General features: G+C 44.0%; 1 protein-coding gene across 1 annotated transcript in view; it reads left to right on the top strand.

The window, feature by feature from the left end:
- Window positions 1-15914, top strand: part of ddias (DNA damage-induced apoptosis suppressor) — a 38317-nt gene that overhangs the window by 15666 nt on the left and 6737 nt on the right. The window contains exon 4 of the mRNA XM_078545695.1: window positions 9378-9492. Coding sequence (XP_078401821.1) covers window positions 9378-9492 — 115 coding nt within the window. The remainder of the gene's footprint in view (window positions 1-9377; window positions 9493-15914) is intronic.

Consider the following 15914-nt stretch of genomic DNA (forward strand, 5'->3'; position numbering starts at 1 on the left):
CTTAAATGTCAACCTATTTTTTTTGTCCTTTATGTGTGTGTGTTGGCATTTAATGGGGTATATAGGTACACTTCTGGATTGTATGTTAACCAGTTTTTGCAACTAGCTGTTAAAAATAAGTTTAATTTCCAAATAAACCAATTATTCTGAGTTTTTTGAAAGAGAAACCTGGTTATAGTCTCTTTTATTTTGGTTCTAACAATAGCGAAAGTAAACAATTGGCCATTTTAGTGAGTGAATAAAACCTTTACACTTATGGTGCAACCTGTGGAGTAGTGGGGCTAAAGAAACTGTGCACTCCTCCCATCCCAGTTGTAACATAGATTGGAGGTTCTCCTGTGATTTGAAACATGGGCAACGGGTGATTGGGCGTGGAATAATAATAATTGGTAAAGGATAAATGGACAGATACCAGGTTTCTTATACATTAGTAAACCAAAATGGGTTTGGAAGTTGCTAAGACTTTTTTCTGAAGATGGAAGATTTACCACTGACTGGTTTACAAAAAGTAACTAAGGCTAAGCTAATGGAATTGGCGGATAAATTGCAGTTAGAATGAATCGTAGTGGCGAGGAAAGCAGACATAGATGAGGTAATAGCGCAGCATTTGAAATTGGAAGAGATACAAGAAAGACCACATTCTCCAGGGGATCAGTCAATTGAGTTAGCTAGGACTCGGTTGCAAATGAAGCAGCTTGAACAGGAAAAAGAAATGGAGAAGCTTAAACTTGAATAGGAAAGAGAATTGGAACTGAAAAAAAAGAGGAAAAAGAGCAGGAAAAAGAACTGAAAAGGAAAGCGAGAATATTTACGAAGCTAGAACTGGAATTTCAGCCAAGGGAGAAAGATAAAGAGAACCAAAGGAGAGAGAGAATGTACAAGAACGGGAATACTAGCTTAGAAGGCTGGAATTTAAAAATGAGGCCTAAGATGCTGAGGGAAGTTCTGATGATGAAAATCTACCCCCAAACCAAAGCCCAGTAGGGAGATGTTTAAATTTGTACAAGCCCTTCCAAAGTTTGAGAAAAGAGGTGTAGAGGTATTCCTCATTTCATTTGAAAAAGTAGCTAAGCAAATGAAGTGGCCAAAAGAAAACTGAACACTGCTTCTGCAAAGCAGGTTGACAGGCAAAGCTCATGAGGTTTTCGCATCACTTTCAGAAGAGGTTTCTATGCATTATGATGCAGTAACAAAGGCGATTCTTAGTCTGTATGAGTTGGTCCCTGAGTCATACAGGCAGAAGTTTGAAATCATAAGGAAACAGCCTGGGCCGACCTATATTGAATTTGAGAGGGTAAAGCAAGGTAATTTTGACCATTGGATAAGGGCATTAGGGCTAAATGTCACATATGAAGTTCTCAGGGAAATAATTCTCCTGGAAAAATTTAAAAATTCATTTCCTCCAGTAGTTAGAACCCAATATCGAAGACCAGAGGATTGAAACAGCTAGCCAGGCAGTGAAGATGGCTGATGATTGAGTTGGTCCATAATTCCAAACCCTTTTTCTGTCACCCACACAAACCCAAGAAAGTTAGAAGGTGGAAGGGTGAAAATAAGGCAAGTAGCCAGGGAAGAGAAGGGACAACTGGGAATGTCCCGGAAACTCCTCCTCAGACCAGAAAGGAAGGTGCTGAGGGTGGAAGTGATATTCAAAGGCCTAAGTGTTTCCATTGTAACAAGTGTTTCCATTGTAACCGTCATGCAGACTGCTGGAAGTTGCACGGGAAATCCATGGGACTTATTGGGGTATGTGAGGGCAATTCAGAAAAAGGAGCCCTGACTGAAAATACAACAGATCAAGTTGTAGCATTAACTACAGCTGTGAGATCAAGTGTGAACATTGCTGTGAGTTAAGGGGAGGTGAATAAGATACATTAGGGTTATAAAGAATTTTTGTCAAGAGGAAAAGTAACCCCTTATCACTCAAATGAGTCAGCTAAATCTATAATTTTATTAAGAAATATAGGAACCACTCAAACACTTTTGCTGGGGAAAGTCATAACTTTTCCATCAGAGAGTGCATTAAAAGCCAAAGTTTTAATAAATGGTATTGGCGGGGGTATATACCCGTACTATTGTACCAGTGCACTTGGAGTGTGACCTAATGTCTGGGATAGTGACGGTAGAGGTTGTCCAGAAGTTACCTGTAGATGGATAAAAACAAAAAACTGCGGATGCTGGAAATCCAAAACAAAAACAGAATTACCTGGAAAAACTCAGCAGGTCTGGCAGCATCGGCGGAGAAGAAGAGTTGACGTTTCGAGTCCTCAGTCCTGCTGAGTTTTTCCAGGTAATTCTGTTTTTGTTACCTGTAGATGGAGTTGACTTACTCCTGGGAAATGGTTCAGCACGAGCAAAGTAGCTTTTCCCATAATTGAGGAAACCCCAAGTGAGGTTAAAGAGATGGAGCAGTTTACAGGAAAAGGTTACAGGAATTTTTCCTTTGTGTGTGGTGCCCTGAGCAATGGCTCAGGAAAGTCCATCATCGGAGGTCAAAGTGACACCAAAGACAGATATTCAATCAACCAAAGCCTTCTTTAGAGACTTGGATAATCCGAAAGAAATGTTTAGTAAATCTTCTCTAATTGAGACTCAACAAGCTGATCCAGAGTTAAGTAAGGTAGCACAATCAGTCCAAACTGAAGCTAAAGCTGAGGGAGTTCCGGAATGTTGTTATGTTAAAAAGGAGATTCTGATGAGAAAGTGGGTACTTCCTCACAGACCTGAGACAAAGAGTGAATGGTTGTTCATCAGTGCTACCACCTAAATATGATAAAGCGATATTACGGATAGCACATGAAATTCCTATGGGAGGACACGTAGGGATAAAAACTTAAACACGGATAAACCGGCATTTTACTGGCCAGGTCTTCACAAGGATGTGGTGCAGTTTTGTAAAATGTGCCAGATGGTGGGAAAACCACAACCTACAGTCAAACCGGCACCCTTGATTCCCATACCATTTTTTGGCGAACCATTTAATAGGGTGTTAATGGACTGTGTGAGCCGCTATTGAAAACGAAAGCGGGACAGCAGTATATCCTTACTATTATGGAAATGGCAGCTCGATTTCCAGGGACCATCCCTTGAAAACAATTACAGCTAACGTAGCAGTAGAGAAGTTAATCCAATTTTTTTACTCGATATGGATTATCAATGGAGATCCAGTCAGATCGAGTTTCCAATTTTATGTCTAAAATTTTTCAAAATATAATGAGTAGTTTGGGTATAAAACAGTTAAAGTCCACAGTATACCATCCACAGACATAGGGAGCTTTAGAGAGGTACCATCAAACCCTTAAAACAATAATTAAATCATATTGTCATGAATCTCCCATGATTGGGACAAAGGACTGGACTTTCTTTTATTTGCTACCTGAGATTCCCCACATGAATCTACAGCTTTTAATCCTTTTGATTTAATTTATGGACATGAGGTAAGAGGCCGTCTGAATTAATCAAAGAAAAGCTTTTAGGATAGAGGGGTGAATCCTCCATGTTAAATTATGTGTCCGTGTTCCGGGAATGGCTCACAGGAGCTTGCAAAGTGGCTCAAAACACAAAGTTTCACAAAGCAGATAAGCAAGCTGAGACCCGAGCATTTCAACCAGGGGATGAAGTGTTAGTGTTATAGCCTTTACAGGGGAAACCTCTGAAAGCACAGTTCAGTGCTCTATACGAGGTAATTAACCTTTGTAAAATAAATAATTTGATAGACCCCCCCCCCGGCCCCCGCCAACCACCACCACCACCACCCAAGTCACAGGAAAAAGAATTGGCTGTGTCATATCGATATGTTAAAACAATACCATCATAGGGAGGAGGATAAGAAGGAGCAGGTATGTCAGGTAATAAGGGCAGTGGAGGGTGAAAGAGACATAGAGAGTGAGGCAGAAGAAGATTTTAGACAGTTCACAGATTGAACATCCTACTATCTGGTTAGCTAACACTGAAATATTAGGACAGTTAGACATCATATTTTCATACTTCAAGGTAGGACAACAAGAAGATCTAGTGGGGTTACTTAGAATTTTAAGGAATCTGTAGAGATAAACCAGGCTGTACAACTTTAGTCATTCATGATGTGGATGTAGGGAAATCTTCTATCATTCATGTCTGGAGAAGCTGGCTCAGGTGAAAGCAGAAATTCAATATATGTTGGAAAATCACCTAATTGAACCTAGTCAAAGCAGTTGGAGTTCTCCAGCAGTGTTAGTACCTAAACCTGATGGACAAACCAGTTTCTGCGTAGATTAGAGAAAGGTGAATGCATCAACAAAAACAAATTTCTACCCAGTCCCTCGTTTGGAAGATTGTATTGACAAAGTTGGCAGTGCCACATTCTTTACTAAGATTGATTTATTGACAGGATACTGGCAAATACCTTTAATGTCTCAAGCTAAGGAGATATCAGCTTTTTTCATGCCAAATGGGCTGTACCAATGCCTTGTAATACCATTCTGGCAAAAATGCTCCAGCACTTTCCAAAGACTAATGAATCAAGTTGTAACCAGTGCTCCTAACTGTGTGGTTTACTTGGATGATGTATTGATTTACAGCAACAATTGGAAACATCATTTAAAACAACTGGAAGCTCTATTTTAACAATTACAGTCAGCGGATCTAATAATAAACATTGCTTGAGTGAGTTTGCGAAAGTGCAGTAGCTTTCCTGGGCATATCGTAGGGCAAAGACAAGAGTTGCCAAGAACAGTGAAAGTGCAGGTTTTGGTGGAATTCCCTTCTAAAACAAAATGGGAAATCATGAGATTTTTGGGAATGTGTGGCTTCTATCACAAGTTTGTGCCAAACTTTAGCATAATAGCTACTCCACTAACAGATTTATTGCAGAAAAAGGTAAAGGTGATATGGTCAAGAGAGTGCCAGGCAGCTTTTGAGAAGCTGAATGCAATCCTAACTAATGAACCGGTGTTGACCACCCCTAACTTCACTAAACCCTTCAAGTTGGCAATTGTGCAAGTGACTTGGGGTTGGGTGCTGTCCTACTGCAACAAGTTGAATTGGGTGCAGAGAAGCCAGTGGGCTATTTTTCTAAAAAAAAATCAAATCGGCATCAAAAGAACTACTCTACAGTAGAAAAGGAAACCCTGGGATTGTTACTGGCTCTTAAACATTTTCAGGTATATGTCCGTCATGGCTATAGAGAAACACTAATATATACTGACCATAGCTCTTTGGCCTTTATGGAAAAACTTAAGACACCGAATGCCAGACCATTTTGATGGAGTTTGCTAATAAGCCTTATAACTTAAAGGTTGTTCATATTGCTGTGACGGATAATATAATTGCTGATGCATATCAAGAATGTAATTTTATTGAAATTATCTGGTATTCAAGAAGGTCAGAGAAAACTATAGGTTCAGTATAAGGAGTGAAAGAGAATGAGTGAGTGAACGTTTGAATGTTTTTTCTTATATATGTTTCCCTGTACACTTTGTAATGAAGCACATTTGGAAATGGCATATCATTCCTTAAGAGTGGCGGTGTTATGAGTACATATCTCCAAGAACTATATGTCCTTTAAAAATTGGAAGGACGTTGAATTGTTTAGACGCTTCCATGGGAATTGACCTGGGTTTTTTTTTAAAAAGGTGATAAGTTCACTTTGGACTGAGGGCAAACTGCTTTTCCAAGAAATCACATGACTTCAACTAAATTACTAGCAAAACACCTGAGAAGATAATAACTTTATTTATTTGAACTTTAATTGCTGGAAAAAAAAACTACTGCTTTCAGAGGCAGTGAGGCCCTGGTGACTTTCTGGAAATCACCTGATTGAGATGAGTTTCTGCTTTGAACTTGTTTTTTGGACTCACTTTGGGAATAAACCATTTGGAGAAGGTTGCCCAAATTGTGAAATTTAGTGTGGTTAGCAGTGTCCAGCTGGAAATCCTCATCTCAGTAGAATTCATCTGAATTTGGAAGCCTGAGAAGCTAAGACAAGAGAGAGATCCCAAGGACATATGTTCTGCTTCACACCGAAGTTCCTTTGGAAAGAACTTCCTTGCAAGTGACCAGCAGCCTGTCTTCGAACACAGGCACACCAGATCGACAGCATCAAAACCCTTCAAACTTTATCCTTTTTCTTAAAGCTTTCTTATTGGCCAGAAGGTGTTTTTATCTTAAATGCAATCCTCTGCAGCGACTCTATTTGTTTTGTCCTTTGTGTGTGTGCGTGTTGGGATTTAAAGGGGCATATAGTTACACTTCCGGATTACAAATTGTATGTTAACCAGCTTTTGCAACTTGCTTTTAAAAGTAAGTTTTGTTTCCAAATAAATTAATCATTCTGAATTTATTGAAAGAAGCCTGGTTAAAGTCTCTTTTATTCTGGTTCTAATAATAGCAGAAGTAAACAATTGGCCATTCCGGTGAGTGAGTAAAGCCTTTACACTTATGGTGCGACCTGTGCAGTAGTGGGGCTAGAGAAACTGCACACTGCTCCCATCCTGGTCCTAACAATGGTTACCGCTGTAAATACATCATTTAGAATATCAATGGCAAAGAATACATTCTCAAACAAAAAGCATTGCTTAGCATAAGAGTGAGTAGAATAAGAAAATAATTATCAAGACAATAATTTGGAGTGTCTTGTTGTACAGGGCTAAAGTATGGACCTTGAGAAAAATGAACATCCAAAGATTAGGAAGTTGTGAGATGTCATTCTGAAGAAGGATAGAGCAGTTTAGTTGGACAGAACACAAGCAATGAAGAAGTTCTCAGAATGGCGGAGGAGGAAAGGTGAGCTAGTGAATATTAAGAAAAGACAATATTTGATTGGCCATTTTCTAAGGCATGAGAACTTGCTGAAGGAGCTGATTGAAGGAAGATTAAAGAGATATAGACCAAGAGGGAGAAAGAGAATTATGATGCTAGACAACTTGAAATTGAAAATGGGAGGCTCCTACAAGCAACTGAAGAGAAAAGTGCAAGACCGCAAGGCATGGAGAAATGAACAGAGGAGCTTCCCTTAGGCAGATCACTATGGCTGCCACCACTAATCCACTGTTGTAGCTCAAGCTGGCAGCTCATTTATAGGTATGCCTGGTACCGCTCTTGGCATGGGCTCCCACACTCCTCACTGAACCTGAGTTGATCCCCTGACTTGATGGTAATGGTAGAGCTAGGAATATGCTGGACCAGAGGCTACAAATCTTTTGCTGTTGATAACTCACAGTGTCTCATGAATGCCCAGTTTTGAGCTGAAAAATCTGTTCTGAATCTATCCCTTTAGCACGCAACACAATGGAGGCTGTCCTCAGTATGAAACTTTGTCTTCACCTCCACAAGCACTGTGCAGTGGTCACTCCTATCAATACTTCAGAGGATAGGTGCATCTGTCACAGGTAGATTGGTGAGAACAGGGTCAAGTACCTTTTTCTCTTGTTTTGTTTCTCTCATCACCTGCTGCAAGCACAGTCTGGTAGCTATGTCTTTCTCCTCTGTTAGTAGTTGTGCTATCAAGCCACTGTTGATGATGGCCATTGAAGTTACCCTCCTACCTATCAATGCTTCTTGCAAGTATTGTTCACCATTCCTCCTCCTTCAGGTACCATGCCTAAGAGGATTGGCCTGTGATTATGTTTGGCAAAGTACTGCAGTGGTTTGCCATTGCCTTCTGCAGAATGGCTGACCGGGAAATTCTCCCTCTCTTACTGCCTGCCCGCCCATCAGGTGTATTGGAAAGATTTACAGGCTGATAATCGACCTGTTTAGCCACGTTATGAACCTTCCATGGCTGTCAAGTCCTGAAGTGGGACTTGAACTTGGGGCTTCTGGCCCAGACATTACCACTGCACCACAAGACCCCCACAGTGTTCACCATTAAGAAATAATAATCACCAGTTGAGGGAGGGCAGCAGGTGGTAATAAGAATTTTCCTTGCTCAAGTTTGACCAGATACCATGAGATTTGATGGGGTGTGGAGTTAAGATTGAGGACTCCTAGAGTCACCCCCTCCTGACTATATACCACTGTGCCTAACACCTCTGGTGGGTCTGTCCTGATGATAGGACAAGGCATTCCCAGGGATGGTGATGGAGGAGTCTGTGACATTGGAGGTAAGGTGTGATCCTGTGAGTATGGCTATATCAAGCTGTTGCTTAACTAGCCTGTGGATCGGCCCATCCAATTTTGTCATAAGTACCCAAATGTTAGCAAGGAGAACTGTGGAGTCAGCTGGATTGGATGTGCCTTTGTCATCTCTAGTGCCTAGGTCAATGCCAGGTAGTTTGTCCATTTTTTTTTAATTAGACTTTTTTGTAAAGGTTTGATATGACTGAGTGGGTTGCTAGGTCATGGGGAGGTAGTGGTATTGTCACTGGAATGGTATTCCAGAGACCTGGGTTTGAATCCCAACATGGCAGATGGTGAAATTTGAATTCAATAAAAATCTGGAATTGAAAGCCTAGTGATGACCACAAAACCATTGCTGACAAAACCCATCTGGTTCACTAATGCCCTTTAGGGAAGGAAATCTGCCATCCTTCCATGGCCTACATGTGATTCCAGACCCACAGCAATATGGTTGGCTCTTAGAATGCTCTTTATACAAGGGCAATTAGGGATGGGCAATAAATGCTGGTCTAGTCTGAGAAGCCCACATCCCATGAATGAATAAAAAAAATTTCAGTTGAGTCAGCCACATTCCTATGCATTAGGAGTCACTCATAGGCCAGACCAGAAAAGGATATTACTGAACCAGGTAGGTTTTTATGACAATCCAGAAGTTTCATTTTCACCATTACTGATACCAACTTTTTATTCCAGTTTTAATTAACAAAATTTAAATTGGTGGAATTTGAGCTCATGTTTCTGGATCAGTACTACAAAACCACAATACTATCAAATCTTGACATTCTTTCCTGCACTGCCTATATTTCCTAGGAATGAGGTAATAATTATATAGTTAATAATTCAATACTGTCATTTCAGCACATCGGCATCAGAGGGTACATATCATAGGTTATTGGTATTCACACTGAGCTGCTGTTGGTAGGAAGATGAACCGAATCTAACCCTACATAATATATAACAATTGCAGACTTTGTAATAATTTGGGGGATGTACAGTCTTGCCTCTCTTTACAATTGTAAATCTAATACTCATAGATTATAATGTCCTCTGAAGTTTGTAATTTGTAATCTCACTGATATATATTGTGTTTCCTGGAACATGTCTAACTTCATGTTGTGCGGATGTGCATATGTAATGGTAGTTGATAGTTGTGGCACTCTGGTAAAAGCCCTAATCCCTCAATGTGACTTTCTACGTGTAGCTCTGATGTCACTAACCCGGTTATATTCATCATCTACTCTCCTTCCTCCTAACCATGCAGCATCTTCAATTCCAAATAGATACTGTGAAGATTTGGAGAAATTGCAAGAGCCAGAGGGACATAAAGTTCAGGATTTGCTCGTCCAGGCTGTGGAACACTGCTTTATTGGAAGAAGCTTTATCTTCGGAGTGAAGGTAATTTCTGCAGTTTTTCCGACAGGAATGGGTTTCTTCTTTAGAAATCAAGGGGAGAATTTTTTGCCTGTCGGGGGGGTTGTGCGGGGGCCTGATCGGCGCCCCCTATCGGGTCTGCGCCGCCATTTTACATGGGCGGGCCAATTAAGGCCGCCCAGCATGACGTGCACCCGGAAGCGCTGTGCGCTCCTGTGCAGGCGAGGGGAGGGTTTCCTGAGTCGGGAGTGCGCTCTTTCACGCTTGAATGCGAAAGAGTGCAGAAATCTCCCTGAAGCACCTCTGTGCTCAGGGAGCTAAGTTTTAAGTTTGAAAAATTTTAATAAAGAAAAAATAATTTTAAGACATGTCCCCTCATGTGACGGCGTCACAGGAGCTAGGACATATCAATGAACTTTAATGAAAAACTTTATTTAATTTATAAACCCTTCACGAAACCTCAAACCGCCTGTGGATGAGATTCCATGAAAAATGCGAAGGCCGCCTGGGCTCTTCCCCTGCCCACCAACCTTAAGGTTGGACGGGCAGCTTTCTCAATAGGTTTAATTAGTTAATTAATGGCCTTAACAGACCTTTGACAGTTCTTCAAACGAAACTGAAAATCTAAATGACGTGTGGTGATGTCGGGACGCACGCCCGACATCACCCCGTGTCACTTTACGTCTCGGCGAGCCGGGGCCGAAAATTCTCCCCCAAGAGCCAAAACAATTTCCTACCTCTGATTAGAAAACAGATTATTTCAGCCAATAATTTAATAGTGATTAATAATAGTTGTGCTTAACCCAAGTAATGTCAGTTTTGCTCAATCTTTAATGCTTAGACCAACATTCATTGTTAAAATCTGTGAACCAGCTTTGCACTAATTGATCATTTTAGTAATTAAAGATGTATTATTCATACAGGCACGTAAAATGGTACAAACATCCCGGTAAACTGGACTGTGTCTCCTGTAGGATAATATGGAACTGGTTAAATTTGTGTGATGAACTAAGATCAAAAGTTGCATGTTCTCTTGCAATTGACTTTACCAAAAAAGAGGCTTTACAATATTGAAGAGCAGCTTTTACATTAGTGGTGTGCAGACTTACCTCTAATTGATTTAAAGTTAATTGTCCCTTGCACAGCTAATGATGAGAAACCCTAAATATTTTAAATGCAAAAAATACTTTGGAAGGAGTTTCTTATTAAATTATTTTGCCTGTATTTAAACAGATATATATAATTAGTTGTTTTTACTTCAGCAATTATCAGTCTCCTGGAGATCTGCACAGTTGGTCCATGTGCCAAACACATTTTCATTGGGAGTGCAGACCAGCATTTTTCCCAGTTCCAGATGACAATGACAGTGCTAAAGTTTCCAAACAATTTCAAAATTCGGCACCAGCCAGGACTTGGAGGTCCCACCTTCACTCCATTTTTGTTAGTCAAAAAAATCCCTGTAACGCCACAAAAATTCACATACAAACATACAGAAACATCAGATAGGAAAATTCACGAAGATCCGTTTAGCCTATCGCATAGAATTGCAATGTCTTAAGCATCACACCAAGAAACTCCTTACCCCTAGGTGCTATGTTGTCTCCTCAGAGAGGCAAAAAGAAAATCAAAAACCCAAGGCAATGGGTTTATGGGGAATTAATAGGGAAAGAAAATCTGGAAAAGTCCTCTTCAGTCCCTCCAGGTAATTGAATCTAGCCCAGGAGACCATTGACAATGACTTATATTACTCCCTCCTGTATGATGCGATTTCAGCTCCAGCCAGGAAACAGTCCAGCTCGCTTGTAGATATAGGCCAGGATTTTCCGTGCCTGCCGGCATCGGGCGTGTTCAATGGCGTGAGTGGACAATATGGTGCAATCGGTTTCATGCTGGCATGAAACCATCTCGTGACCATCAGCTCAGCCCGCTGTTAGCGGGCCGTGTTCTCCACCGTCGGACATTGGGAACCTCATTGTAATACATCAGCATATTATTATTAGGCCTGCCTGCTGGAATCGTGTCCCCACCCCACCTCACCCCTCCCCCTGCTGGATGGTCCGCCCACATCGGCAGGAAAGCACGCCAGTGTAGAACACATCTTGACAAGTGTGACGTTCAGAATTCGGGGCATACAGCCAGGGCTTTGCTCATGTTGTGGACATCCAAGGAGCAGAAGATGCTGGAGCCCAACACCAACGGCACACCAGAGGAACATCCAAGGATGCTGGGTTGATTCTCGTGGACATGGATCTGCTGTGAAGCAGCGCATGGAAGTCGGAAAGTCGCCATTGGTGCTCACAATGGGCAATGGTCGAGACAGTGAGAGAGGAAGGGCTAGGAAAATGCTGGGAGAGGAAGAGGTGTCAGGGTGGGGTGGTGAGATTGAGAGGGGGGATGAAGGTGTCAGGATGGGGGGAGTTTGGGAGGGGGAGGAATGAAGGTGTCAGGATGGGAAAAGATTGGGAGGGAGAGAATGAAGGTGTCAGGATGGGGGGAGTTTGGGTGGGGGGGGGAATGAAGGTGTCAGGATGGGGGGGAAGTTGGGTTGGGGGGGGAATGAAGGTGTCAGGATAGGGGGAGGTTGGGAGGGGGTTGGAATGAAGGTGTCAAGGTGGAGGAGGGAGAGAGAACGGGGTAGGAGGGGGAAAAGACTGCAATTGGGGAGGTAGGCGTAAGGGGCAAGGGAAGAAGTGTGGAGAGGGGAGGGTGTCCAGTGGGTTGGAAGGGATGCAGAGAGGGCAGAATGCCCGGGGGAGGAAGGGATGCAGCGAGGGTAGGGTGATTGGGGGGAGGAAGGGGTGCAGAAAGGGGAGTGGGTAAGGGTTGAGGAATAAGTAAGAGTGGAGGAAAGAGGCTGGTGGAAGAGGTAAGGATGGAGGAAGGAGTCGGGAGGGAGGTGGTACTGAGCGGGGTGGAGAGGAATCCTGGACGGGGGAGAACCTGGAGGGGTTGGGGGGAAAGAGGTTCCGGTGGGGTAGGGTGTGAAATGGGGGGAGAGAAGGGGTACAGAGTGGGGGGAATGTGCAGTGAACGTGTATGGGAGGGGTCTGATGGGTCCATGTCTGCCTCCTGGGGAGCAAACTGAAGGTGGGAGTGGTATGGAGGAAGGGTGAGAATGACCGAGGGCAGAGTGAGGCGGTAGGGTTGGAGGGTGAGAGTTCGACGGTGACAATAAAAGGGTGGTTGGTGGGAACCCGGAGGCAGACACAGACTCTTGGGGGTGGAAAGGTGGTGGTTGGTGAGGCGAATGTGGATGGGGGTGGGATTTTCGGGAAGAAAGGGAACGTGCACGTTCACCTTGACATTTTTTTTAAAATTCATTCACGGGATGTGGGCTTCGCTGGCTGGGCCAGCATTTATTACCCATCCCTAGTTCCCTTTAAGAAAGTGGTGGTGAGCTGCCTTCTTGAACCGCTGCTGTTAGGAAGGAAGTTTCAGGATTTTGACCCAGCGACAGTGAAGGAACGGCGATATATTTCCAAGTCAGAATGATGAGTGGCTTCGAGGGGAACTTCCAGGTGGTGGTGTTCCCATGTATCTGCTGCCCTTGTCCTTCTAGGTGGTAGTGGTCGTGGGTTTGGAAGGTGCTGTCAAAGGAGCCTTGGTGAATTCCTGCAGTGCATCTTGTAGATGGTACACACTGCTGCTACTATGCGTCGGCGGCGGAGGAGAGTGAATGTTTGTGGATATGGTGCCAATCAAGCGGGCTGATTTGTCCTGGACAGTGTCAAACTTCTTGGGCGTTGTGGGAGATGCACTCATCCAGGCAAGTGGGGAATGTTCCATCACACTTCTGACTTGTGCCTTGTAGATGGTGGATAGGCTTTTGGGAGTCAGGAGGTGAGTTACTCATCGCACGATTCCTAGCCTCTGACCTGCTCTTGTAGCCAAAGTATTTATATGGCTCATCCAGTTCAGTTTCTGGTCAATGGTAATCCCTAGGATATTGATAGTGTGGGATTCAGTGATGGTAATGCCAGTAAACATCCAGGGGCGATGGTTGGATTCTCTCTTGTTGGAGATGGTCATTGCCTGACACTTGTATGGTGCGAATGTTACTTGCCACTTGTCAGCCCAAGACTAGATATTGTCCAGGTCTTGCTGCATTTGGACATGGTCTGCTTCAGTATCTGAGGCGTTGCGAATGGTGCTGAACATTGTGCAATCATCAGCGAGCATCCCCGCTTCTGACCTTATGATGGAAGGAAGGTCATTGATGAAGCAGCTGAAGATGGTTATGCCGAGGACACTACCCTGAGGAACTCCTGCAGTGATGTCCTGGAGCTGAGATAACTGACCTCCAACAGCCACACCCATCTTCCTGTGTGCTAGATATGACTGTAACCAGCGAGAGATTTCCCCCTGATTCCCATTGACTTCAGTTTTGTTAGGGCTCCTTGATGCCACACACTGTCAAATGCTGCCTTGATGTCAAGGGCAGTCACTGTCACCTCACCTCGGGAGTTCAGCTCTTTTGTCCATATTTGAACCAAAGCTGTAATGAGGTCAGGAGCTGAGTGGCCCTGGCGGAACCCAAACTGGGCGTCAGCGAGCAGGTTATTGCTAAGCAAATGCTGCTTGATAGCACTGTTGATGACCCCCTTGCATTACTTTCCTGATGATCGAGAGTAGACTGATGGGGCGGTAATTGGCCGGGTTAGATTTGTCCTGCATTTTGTGTACAGGACATACCTGGGCAATTTTCCACATAGCTGGGCAGATGACAGTGTTGTAGCTGTACTGGGACAGCTTAGCTAGGGGTACGGTAAGTTCTGGAGCACAAGTCTTCAGTACTATTGCCAGAAATATTGTCAGTATCCAGTGCCTTCAGCTGTTTCTTGATATCACATGGAATGAAATGAATTGGCTGAAGACTGGCACCTGTGATGCTGGGGACCTGCAGAGGAGGCCGAGAGGAATCGTCCACTCGGCCTTCTGGCTGAAGATTGTAGCAAACGCTTCAGCCTTCTCTTTTGCACTGATGTGCTAGGCTCCTCCATCATTGAGGATGGGGATTTTTGTACAGCCTCCTCCTCCAGTGAGTTGTTTAATTGTCCACCACCATTCATGACTGGATGTAGCAGGACTGCAGAGCTTAGACCTGATCCATTGGTTGCGGGATCGCTTATCCCTGTCCATCACTTGCTGCTTATGCTATTTGGCATAAAAGTAGTCCTGTGTTATAGCTTCGCTAGGTTGAGACCTCATTTTTAGATATGCCTGGTGCTGAAGGAAGGAAAAGGGTTGTGGCTGATAGGTAACGGAGGGGAGATGGAAGATGATTGCGGTGGGGGGGCCAACTGTGATAGGGGAGAGGAAATGGGTAATTGAGGGAGGGTAAAGGATGGGGGAGCGAAAGTAAAACCGAATTAGCACCATGTTATCGAAAATGAAATGAGAGTCATGATGGGCGAGATCAGTTGCTTCATGGGAGTGTGATCATCAGGTGGATGGAGATGCAGGTCAGCTCAGATGGACAACTGAAAGTGAACCCCAGCAGGCAGCCTTCAAAATGCCCAGGACATTGAGATGAGTGTGAAACGTGAAGAATCCGCATGTATATGAGAGTGCTTGCACAAGGCTCCAAAAGGGCCCGCCATACACACACACACTTTTCCCTCCAAAATCACTTGTGGGCCAGCTGTTCCCTCTGCGGTGTTGGGTCTTCTGGGCTGCTTATTTCCACCTCTTCACTGGAGGAGGAGTCCTCTTGGCTGCATATTAGGATGTGGATGGAGCTGGGGGACTGGCTGGCTGAGGGTGTCAGTCCCTTGGCAGAGCTCCCTGTGAACCAAAGTAGAGATAAGTAGTGCATGACAGCAGGGTCAAAAGCGGGAGAGAGAGAGAGAGAGCGCTCACAGTTATGTTGAGGGAGGGATGATGTGGTGCAGGATCCTCAGGTGCATGTTCGCCGCTGACCTTATCGTCTCAGCAGGCAGGGTCCACATCCTCACCAGTCAGCACAATGGCATGTTCCTCAAAGTGAGTGAGGGGCCTAATGTGGGCCACTCCACCCCTGGTCTGGTCTGAGATCTCTCCCTGCTGATGTGAGCAGGCTTCTCCTGCGTGAAAACAGATGGAGAGAGCGTAAGCAGGACACATGGCACTGCATGGAATGTTTGTGTGATGAGCGGAGCCATTGACAGGATGAGGATGTGAGTTTGAGAGGATATGAGCCTGATGGAGATGTGAGGTGTGTGTGAGAGTTAGTGGTGTTGTCCCTTGAGGTGTGAGATCCCTGTGGATGTGTGATGGGTTTGTGAATGTGGGAGTTGAGAGTGATGAGAAGAGTGAGATACCCTAGCGGAACAGATGAGACCATTTATCCTGTAGTGGCACAGGATCGGTGCCCTCTTTTTTGCAGGGCATTGGCACTGACCACTGCCTCCCAAGCCTGGTTGGTAATGCCAGTGCCCATCCTGCAGCCAGAGCTGGGGTAGAGGACA

Source organism: Cetorhinus maximus, chromosome 7, assembly GCF_964194155.1.
Source record: "Cetorhinus maximus chromosome 7, sCetMax3.hap1.1, whole genome shotgun sequence".
Lineage (NCBI taxonomy): Eukaryota > Metazoa > Chordata > Chondrichthyes > Lamniformes > Cetorhinidae > Cetorhinus > Cetorhinus maximus.